The following is a 10,941-nucleotide window of genomic DNA, read 5'->3' on the forward strand; positions in this document are numbered from 1 at the left end:
TTATTTTCTGAGTTTTATTTTAAAGTTTTTGAGTTCTGTTTTAGTGTAAAGTTTTTGAGCACATTTACTAAAACATTACACTAAAAAAATATAATATTGCTCAAAAACTATATTTATAAATGGTAATATGCTCAGAAAAAATGTGCATATGCTCAAAAACAAAAAGGTATGAGGTACTACCTCAAATGCGTAATCCTTTTTCTCAACTGATCGAGGAGCCAATGTATGCCATGATAGAAAATATCGAATCTTATGTGAAATAATTAAGCTTAGACTTATCTTGGGACAACATGGGTTAGAGTATTAATTCCAGACATGCATTTAAGTGTCTCCCACAAATGAGAGAGCAAATCGTTGAATAATGCCTTGAATCTGGTAGTTGCTAATTTGCTATTTAGGATGGCTATTACATGAGAGGTTGGATTAGGGTTTTGCTTATGGATTTATTATAATTTTGATTAGGTTTTAGGTAGAATCCTTCATTCCTATATGTACATTTTTGTACATCACTCGAACAGTTATGAAATCTTAACTTCTGTAATTTGAATTTAAAATCAGTAATTCCGTAATACTAATAAAATATCTCTTTCTTCTGCCGGCGGACGTAACTATGCAAACGCATGGTTCGTGTCATTATATATAGGGGCGGATTATGTTCCAAAACTTTTGTCGGAGTTAATTTTCTATTTTGTAGTTAATGAGGATATACACACTATTGAGTGATACTTAAGCAATATATTGAGCGATATAATTAGGGGTGTAATCGAGCTGATTTGAGCTCGAGCTCGGGTCGGCACAAAATCGACTCGGAATTCACTGAGCTTAAAAAGACAAAGCTTGGAATCTTCTTGGCATAGGCTCGAGCTCTATTTATCTTTTTTCACTTTTAAAATAAAATTAAAAATAAATTTGTTTTAAGATAAATAACAAACATAATTTTTTTTACAATTATAAATGAAAAATATAATCATAAATACTAAAAAAAATATTTCAATAATAACACAAATAGTTGCAAAATACTAAAATTGAAAAATAAAAAGATTAAAATGAGCGTAAACAAGCTTCCTTTCCGAGCTCTACTAATAAGCCTGTAATTGGTTCAGATTTGGTCATGCTTAGCTCAAAATCGGCTCGACATCAATTTTGACCGATTTCAAACCAAGTTGATTCTGAGGACTCTACAAATCAGCTCAAATCATTTACAGCCCGAATTATAATATACCCTACACACTAGCTAGAGTACTATCGCGACCGTTAAGGTAGTGTCGATAATAGATATAACACCACAAGATGCATTACTATATTGCAACATTATTTTGATTAAATTATCATTTATCTTTGAATAATAATGATACAACACCACCAAATACATTACGAGTACCTGCTGTCTCGATCAATCATTTACATTTGCTTTATTTTTCCTCATAAAATAAAGCGAATGTAAACTGCTTACTTAGGACATAGGAAGTCTTATTAGTTTGTCTTTGTCACGTATGTTATCTAGACTATACTAACAAGAACAAGAGTTAATGATAGAACTCGTTTTCTCGAGTCTTTTTATTAGCTCACTATATCATAATAACCATATACGTAACTCTTTTATGTCTTAAGACTCGTAAACCATAATTAATGGATTAATGAAGCCCTATGTTTCTCAATCTTGGTACGAATCTCTTGGTGGTTTGTCCCGATAACCTTATCGACTTCTTTTCCTCTCTTGATGAATATGAATGTAGGCATTACAGTTACTTGAAACTCCCGTGATATCTCCTGTTTCCATTTTTATTCAATTTATCGAATTATCAGTAAAAATTATACTAATTGATAAACGTAAAGTATAATTTACTTTCGAGTTGAGAAGAGTCGTACAAATAACTTATCAATATCGTTCTTGTGGAACTCAATGTCAGTGTACTCGGTAGCAAGGTCGTCGACAATGGGCTCCATATATCGGCAGAATCCACACCAAGATGCCGAGAAGAATATTACAATCTGTATAAAATTGTACGTATTAGATTATAGGAGTTGTCGATATAATTCTCAACCCAACTTTTATTAAGTATACATATACTGGCAGTGTAGATGTCAACTAGTTAATTTAGCTGGTAAAATTATGAGCAGTTTTTTATATTTTACATGACGTACATTCGCAAATTGACAATAACTTATTAATACGATGTCATTATACTAACTTACCAGTTTATCCGAGTGCTTAGAGGCTTGAAAATATTCTCTCCAAGAAGAACAAGAGTGAAAAGAGATGACCCGGTTTGTATTAGGCCTAATTATTTCAATAGTCATATTAGATTGATCTTCATTTGAGTTCTTAAAATTACAAGAATCGGTAGCCACCTCGCTTTCCGCTGGAGGCGTGTCAGTCCACCGGTGTGCATTACAGCGGCGGTAGGCACGAGGAGTTGCTCTTGCTTTTGCTTCCTTTCTTTCACAAGAGGTAGAAGACACATTTGATCCCATGTTGTATTTTGTGAGATAAAGAAAAATTACGTAAATATTTTAAATTAAATGAGAGCAAGATAATATAATATATAGAAAATTAAATGGCTTAATTAAATGTGTTTGTGTTAAGGTTGTTTGTGTTTTGGATGATTATACACTTACAGTACTACTAGGGTTTTTATATACGTCTATGAGAATATTTGATTTTTCCATTGTAATTCCCACAAGAAAATTTTGATTACATAGGTGTACTTGCCTGTACTATGTCCTTGTTCACTACTCAAAAAAATATTCTAAACATGCGGCCCAAAATTATATGCATTGCATTTTTCTTGCTTATGTGCTTACATGATGGATGCATTGCATTTTTCTTGCAAGACTCTACTTGCCTTGCGAATTTTGCATTTTCCTCATAAGTGAAATTACGTGAGTTGAAAGGGCGTAGAGTGCGCTAATACTCATTCGGCTTATTAATTTGAATAATGGTGAGTGTTTCTTATATTGTGCATACGACTCACCCAATGAGAGCCTTCCTTTTGTCTAGTTTTGAGCATCCTTTGTTTACTCGAGGACGAGTAAAGGCTTAGTGTGGGGAGATTTGATAACTTCGTTATTTACGCTCTTTCTATGCCTTAGAACCTTTGCTTATAGCTCACTTGAATGTATTTTATGTGCATTTCAGTGTCTTAATTCCCTATAATGCTCAAATCCCGTCCTTTTGAAAGTTTGTTTCGGTTTTGGTTGTATTTATCCATTTTTTGTAGGAAAGATGATGATTTAGCAATACTACACCCACTAAGGGAGGCCCATATGCGATACACATGACCACAAGCCCAACCCAAGACGGAATAAGGCTTAAGAGAACAAAAGGCTGAGTCTAGCGCGTATCCAGAAGCATGATGCGCATCTCTTACAGGAAGGCACAAACCGTGCGCATCCAACAGTGCCTTCCTCATCTTCAAGATGCGCATCTCTTACAGGAAAGCACAAAACGTGCGCATCTGACAGTGCGTATCTCATATTGGCAGTGCGCATCTCCAAATTCGTGCAATACTCTTATTAGCTTAAACGACATTGCTTTAAGTCATTTTTACTTGATTTGTAACCTAGTATATAAGCAAAATCTTGAGTTTTCTCAGGGAATAATCATCATATAACAACTCTTAGTGGGAGAAATAGAAAAACCCTTGTAATTTGTGACAATCCTTCAAACAATTTACAAGATTCAAGCTTTCTTTCACCAAATTCCTCATTGTTTTCTCAATTGTTCTTGTTATTGGTATATTTCAATTTCTCTTTCTCTCTTTAATTTCATTTGTTTACATTTGCTTACTCTTTAGTTTTGTTAAGTTGTTTATGTTAGAATTCTTCTTCTTGTTGTTTGATTGTTGCTTTTCTCTCTCTTGTTCATCTTTTCCTTGTTCTTTATTGTTGTTTTTACCCAATGATTGAATCTTTGGGTTTCTTGTGTCAAAGATTGTGTCTTTTGGTTTAATCTCTACCCATCTTAGCTTAATTTGTCTATTATCATAGTTTTGTTGAATTATTGCATGATTAATTGTAGAATCCAATTTTACATCATGTTTACACTTAAAGAATCCATCTTTATTCATTGTCTTGTCTTAAAAGCCATGATTAGTGAGTAGTACCCTTGCTAGGGTGCGATTGGGCACTTACATAAGTGATTAACATGTTTGATTCCATTTAAATAGTCATTAAGGGGAAATTGGTGGGGTTTACCTTAGGATTTACTCTGTTAATGTTGAATTTTGGGATTTTGGTTGATTGATGACCCTTGTCCACCAATGGGAATTGATTAGGTCCTAGGCTGACCACCCATTTTACATCCTTTGCCTATTTGGGTTGAACCCGGGAGGGAGAGCCTAAAGAGGGTGCCTTTGGGAACCGGTTTGACCTTCACCTTTGGGAAAAGGGTTGGGAAGGCCGGGAATTTATCGTATGCTTAATGACTCCTAGCATTGATCGACTACCTTGGGGATGGCGCGCGTTTCCTAGGGTCTTAGAATATAGTGTAGGAGATTCCGAGTCATGAGCCCGGGAGGGAGTTGAGTCGGTAGGTCTAGTGTCCTATTGTGGGCCCGGGAGGGAGTCAATAGGCGAATTAGAGGCGTTTTCCCCCGCCTTGTGTACCCAAGATGACTTATTGCATTTAATTAACATGATAATCATGAATGTTTGTAGCCTAATCGTGCCCTAGTTCTTTCATATCTTGAGTGAAACATTATTTCGATTAGTTTCTTCCTTGAATTTTGTTGTTGCTTTATTAGTTTAATTTGCTAGTCTTTTAGTGTAGCTTACCTAGTCAATTTACCAATCAATACCTTTTCTTTGACTTAGCTAAACTTAAGAATCTAGACAATCAATAATCACCCATGCTCCCTGTGGATTCGATCCTCAATTAGTGCAACGAACTCGTTCACTTGCGAGGTTAAGATTTGAAACCATCAATGAACGATGTGGAATTCACCTGCATGCAGCGTGCACATTCACGTTCCCGACTGAGTTCGATACGCTTGATCGGTTGAACCTCCAAATTCGGGAAGGATCGATCCAAGGAAATATTTTTAAGATTCCAACTTAAAAATGGTAACAACGAGTATATTTTTCTAATTTTCAGGATAAATCTTAAATATTTCCTTAGATGGCTTTTTATCAAAAAAGTAAAAAACCGTTATACAATTTACTTTATAAAAAACCCTCATATAGGCGTGTATATTAGGCATCTGGAGCAAAGCCCATTCAGTGGACCAATCAGAGCAAAGCCCATGAAGCGTCCACCAATCAACACCGGGCCACGTGTCAAGCATGCAGCCACAGAATGTCAATCGACATACAGTGACAAATCTTCTTCGACACGCTCCTTGGTATCTACTTGCTAATGGCCAGCTGATCAACCAAGCTTGGCAGCACCGGCCGGGGGCAATCAAAAGCACACGGCACTCCCAACCTTGGTCTCGCCCAGCGCCATTTTCTTTTCCACATTCGATGTCCATTACACAACAATGTGGAGGGGGGATATGGTACGGCCTAAACAGGACCAAGTCGAGGAAGAAGTTTGACATGCGCAGAATACGCTCAACACGCATCGAAGGTCCATACCACGGCATAGACTACGGCTGGGGCAAATTGATGGGGCATATTCTCGCACCCGCGACCAAGTCAACATATTGACCAAGGTCAAAGCTAAAAGACAACAAGTCAAAGGAAAAACACCTAAACCAAAAGCCTTTCGGCTGTCACTGGTCTCGGCTCGGCAACTAGCCGGCCGAGAGGCATATCCGTGTACTCACATCCAGTTCCTTCGGCATGGAGTCAACCAGACCTGCCGGCCTGTCATGGGTCCCTCGGCCGAGGGTAAGACAGTCTTTCCACCTGCTACGCCACTTGGCCACTACGTGACAAAAGGTGAAAGTCTATAAATACTCCACATCTCTCATTGAAAAACCAACTGAATAATCTGGTATCAAACTCCCTTATCTCTCTACAATATACTTTACCAAGTTCAACACACAACTTATCTCTCTAAGTTTACTGACTTGAGCGTCGGAGTGAGTACGCTCGGTACCAAGCCGAGCCCTCAGTTTGTTCATCTTTACAGGAAAGAGTGAAAGGAAGAGACGAGCAACGACATCATTCTACAAGCTCAAGTGGTCACAATCCTGCTCCGGAATTACACCCGAACAATTGGCGCCGTCTGGGGGATAGATACTATAAGCTAGTCACCTACATTACAAAAAAAAAACCCATTCAGCGAGCTAAGAAGATGTCAAAGCAACAAGAAACGTGAGCGAAGGAATTGCATTCTTCCGGATGACACGTTAAAATGACTACCGAGATCGGCGGTCCCCACACGGCCGAGTCACGACACGGCGTACGGGATGCCGAAAGATCCAGAACACCGCCGCCTACCGACCAAGTCACTGTCATGGGACATGTGGTCGATGCGGCCAAATTAAAGCTATTCCCGGACCTGATGGGTAGTACGCGATTACCCCCGTCCACGACGACGGGGCGACATCGCATCCACAGGTGACCAGGGGGCCATAGAGTGGCTCGAACAACTTGTCCTAACGATACAAGAAGTCGGGCATGCTAGAACGCCAGAGAGCCCGTGGTTCCAAAGGCGACTGAGTCCTTCCCCACTCGCGGGAGGACATCGTCGCCGCAACAACAACGAGGCCACCTTCGAAGGAATGAAAGAAGTCCGACTCACCAAAGTCGGACAACAAGCCCTTCCCGCCCGAGGGAGAGAAGCCGGACTAAGGTTGCGAGGAGCCGATCGCCGCGTGTCATTCGACACGTGGTCGACAACCCCTCGACCTATGTCCTCGAGATCCCCGTGCCGACTAAGCCGAAGCCGCCGCCTTATCATACAAAGGGGATAGCGACCCAACCGACCATACCGAGGCTTTCGAGTCGTACATGTCGGTATGGGAGCAACTTTGATGAGGTGTGGTGTCGAGTCTTCCCAACTACCCTACATGGGATGGCTCAAAGTTGGTACAAGGGGCTACCTAATGGCTCGGTATCTTTGTTATGCCGACCGAGAGACAATTTCATAGCCCAAGATGCTTGCAACAAGAGAAGGGCCGTGAAACATCGATCTCCTAACTATCCGACGGGGAGGACGAGTCCCTCCGGCTACGTGAAGAGATTCGACGCTAAGGTTCAGCGGATCCGTGAGTGAACACCGAATCGGCGGCCTTAGCGCCGATGAAAGGCCTCCCGAAAGGCGAGTTCAAAAACGAGCTGATCAAGTGCGAAGACCTCAACTTAGACTCCGCCAGAAAGATGGTCGACCGAGCTGTAAAGGTGGAAGACTATCACAAAACCTGGGTAGGCCAAAGTGAAGTTGGGCACCCAGAGAGGAAGAGCCGCCGGACAACATAGATGAAGGTCGCGTGACGGAACAGTCACGTCCGATAGATCTAATAGGAAACGACACTCGGCGGGCGCCGGGGGAGTTTGGGACCATACTACCGAAGCGGTACAGAGTCTCACCCCTGGTCGCCACTCCCGGCCGAGGTCTTTACCCTAAGCAAGAATGATGGACGAGTGGGCAAGGCCCCCAAGGCGAGGGGGACGGTGACACAAGCCGCTTTTATGCGAGTACCACGGCCACACCGGCCATAAACCGACAACCGTCGACATCTAAGGAACGCCATCGAAGAGCTAATCCGAAAGGGGAGCCTCGGCAAGTATGTAGCGGAGGCCCAGAACAAGCGCCGACGGGGCGAATAGAAAGTCGGTTTTCCAACGGATGGGAGTAATCCAGGTTGTCATCGGGGGAAACGAGAACGGTGGGTCAGCTAATGGGCATAAACGGCACCTAAATGAGTTATACCAAGCCATCAACTTTGTGCCTAAAACAGCGATCCCCGCTTCCACCATCCCCGATATAACCATTGGAAATAAGGACTACGAGGGAGTCGTCGCCCCGCACAACGACCCGCTTGTAGTCCACCTGGATATAGCCAAGCACTTGGTCAAAAGGTGCCTGATTGACACAGGCGCCTACACGAACATCATGTTCAGGGAGTGCTTTCTTAATCTCGGTCTGAAAATTGAGACCAACCCCGCATTAACCCACTATACAAACTTCTGCTGGGCCTACTGTACCCACTGGGGTCAATCAGACTGCCGGTGATGTTCGGCCAAGCGGACGCGGCTAAAAATGTTTTATCTGAGTTCGTGGTTATCGATGGTTCGTCTGCCTACAATGTTCTCATAGGCCGGGTCACTTTGAGCGAGGCCGATGCAGTGATGTCCATCCGGGCCCTGCCATTGATGTACGTCTCGAACCGGGGGGAAGCACAAAAGCTCGTCTCAAAGGACGAGAGAGATGAAATAGTCAATATCCAAGTATCTTCCAGGGGGTGCAACATGCAATCCCTCAAAGTGGCGAAGAAATCGGAGAAAGGGAAGAGCCCATCCTTGCAGCAGGAGAGCGAACCGATGGATACTAATGTCGGCATGGTCGAAGGAGCCGAGACCGAGGAAGTGGAAATTGACCCAGGGCGCACCGTGAATCGCTTCGGTGTCGACCGAGCCAAAATTCGTAGCGATCTCCTAGACCTACTGAGGAAGAACAAAGATGTCTTCGCATACTCAGCTGCCGAGATGCCAGGCGTGAGCCGGGAGGTGATCGTTCACAAGCTGAACGTACTCTCCACCGCTCGGCCGGTCAAGCGGAAGATGAGGAAATCCTCGGCCGAGAAGAAATGAGGTCGGGGACATACCGGCTGACAGACATGGAGGGTGTGCCTCTAATGAGCCATTGGAACACAGACAACCTTAGGAAGTATTTCGTATAGCGGCGGAGGTGTCCGAGACCGTTGTGGGCACCCCAACGCGTGATTATATCTTATGAAGAGTGATCCAAGTTTTCCATCGAAGTGCTTGTCCCCTCCGTAGTCGTACCAAAGTAGACGCCACGGCCAAAAGCCGGGCAGTCACTACCAAAGTAGACGCCAGGACCAAAGCCGGGCAGTCACTACAAATGCAGTTGATACTCGCGAAAGCGACCAACATGCTTAAGAACGTATAAGTACAGTTGAGAACGCAAATCTGACTGCCCCGGCCAATCCGGGAGTGGCAGAGGAAGCGATCAATATGTCTATAGATACGAATGCAGTCGAGCCGTAACCTTGATCGCCTCGGCCAAAGCTGGGAGTGACGGGGAAACGACCGATATGCTAACATGTTTACAACAGGAGTTGGGAAGCGCAAATCTGACCGCATCGGCATGACCGAGAGTGGAGGAGGAAGCGACCGACATGCCAACATGTTGCTGAGCAAATTGGAAAACGTGAATCTTGCTACCTCGGCCTGTTCAGGTGCGGCAGAGGACACGACCAATATGCTAAAAACGTTTAAGTACAGTTGAGATACGCAATCTAATTGCCTCGGCCAAGCCGAAGGTAAAAAGAAAAAAGCGCTCAATATGTTTAAAAACGTAAGAAGACAACTGAATGGAGAATGAGATCAAAGCCTCGGCCAAGCCGAAAGCAAATAAACAAACTTCATTGAAAATGTTTACAGGTGAGACAAAATAAAGTCGACGGCCGTCCCCATAGGGGTAGCCTAAGCTCAAGCTACCAAAGTTTAACAAAAAAAAAGAGAAGGAACAACAAAAATTACAACATTCAGACATGAAGCGCCAAAAGGATGGCAGGGAGGAAAGGCTCAAAAGTTGGCCCCCGAACAGCTGAAACTGTCCGAAAGGCCAGGTGAGTCTGGTGACGACCGCCCGTCTCCCTATGCTTGTCGCCGCTCGCCACCGGCAGCAGCAGCAGCATCACCGTCGGTGGGCGGCCTAGAGGGCGACTTGGCAGCTTCGCGTGCCCTTGCCCTCTCAGCCTCCTCTCTAGCCTCCTTCACCTTAGCATCATGGGCCGCCTTGACCGCAACTTCCTGAGCAGCCTTCACCGCCTTCGCCGCCTTCGCCTCGGCCACGACCTTGGCCTCCGCAGCAGCCGCCTTCTCATCCAGAAGCTTGTCAAAATCTTGCCACGGAAAAGTGCCTTCAGGAAGGAGCTCCTTAATCGCATCCCTTGTAGCATCTTCAGCTTGGTCCCGGTACCGGGCACACATTTCAGGGATGATGACGGTTTTCAGCATCTCAATATCCTTCTCCCTCTGAGCAAGGATAGCCTTTGTGCCCTTATGTTCCTTCGCCTCGGCCGAATGCAGGGTCTTCCATCTTTCCCTCTGCTCAACCATGGCCTTTTAACCGCCCTCAAATTTGTTTCTCTCCTCCCGCAACTTAGCGACATCAGCCAACGCAGACTCAACCTTAGCTCTCTCGGCCAGGACCACCTTCTCAGCGTCCTCCTTAAGCTTTCGCTCAGCGAGGAAGTCCTTCATGGTGGTCAGGAAGTCCCGCTTCGTCTTCTCGGCCTCCTCCCTAGAAGCGGCAAGCTCAAGCCTAAGCTGTTCGAGCGTAGGGGTAGTTTGAGCCACGAGCTTTTCTTGCTCGATAAGATGAGTGCCGGCAACTTCAGCCCACTTCACCAGCCTTTTGGCCAACCTTATGCCGTCCGCCCTGAGCTGAACGAAGGAAAACTTCTCGGACGAGGAGTCGGCGGCGACATTTTTGTCGCCCGTCCGCACAGGCTGCTTCTCTAATTGCCGTTCAGTGAGAACAACAGCTGGCGACGGCTGATCTATAAAAAACCCAGACAAAGCGTCCATGTCAACATTTATCGACATATCAGAAAGCCTGTCATCAGGAATGAATAAGGAACCTGCTAAATCCGAGCCATGGTTAGATCCGTACTTACATCCCGGCCTTCTTGGATTGAGGGCCTACTGACCCCTCCTCTTTCCCCGCCTCGAATAACAGAAGCGGCGCAGCGTTGTTCCTTTCCTCTTATTTGAAGGAGGAGGACCCTCCAGAACGGTGACGTCCTCGTCAACATTGACGACCACCTTATCCTTTTGGACTACGGGGATTGGAGATCG

At 44.3% G+C, this 10,941-nt stretch overlaps 1 protein-coding gene across 1 annotated transcript; it reads right to left on the reverse strand.

Annotated features, from left to right (window-relative positions):
* Positions 1-1,508: 1,508 nt before the first annotated feature.
* LOC141602341 (thioredoxin H2-like) lies at positions 1,509-2,582 on the reverse strand. The gene is made up of 3 exons (XM_074422638.1): positions 2,197-2,582; positions 1,870-1,992; positions 1,509-1,770 (listed from the first exon to the last, which is right to left on the reverse strand). Exons 1-3 carry the CDS (start codon positions 2,473-2,475, stop codon positions 1,627-1,629), a joined length of 546 nt encoding a protein of 181 aa, XP_074278739.1. The 5' UTR covers positions 2,476-2,582; the 3' UTR covers positions 1,509-1,626.
* Between the last annotated feature and the right edge of the window lie 8,359 nt (positions 2,583-10,941).

The sequence above is a fragment of the Silene latifolia genome, chromosome 9 (assembly GCF_048544455.1).
Source record: "Silene latifolia isolate original U9 population chromosome 9, ASM4854445v1, whole genome shotgun sequence".
Classification (NCBI taxonomy): Eukaryota; Viridiplantae; Streptophyta; class Magnoliopsida; order Caryophyllales; family Caryophyllaceae; genus Silene; species Silene latifolia.

Bases quoted from the DNA above. Each gene is read 5' to 3' on its own strand.
- LOC141602341 (XM_074422638.1), bottom strand. From the start codon at position 2,475: ATGGGATCAAATGTGTCTTCTACCTCTTGTGAAAGAAAGGAAGCAAAA. The intron at 1,993-2,196 runs GTAAGTTAGTAT...AATTTTATACAG, and splicing joins CTAAGCACTCGGATAAACTG to ATTGTAATATTCTTCTCGGC. The intron at 1,771-1,869 runs GTACGACTCTTC...AAATGGAAACAG, and splicing joins ACGATATTGATAAGTTATTT to GAGATATCACGGGAGTTTCA.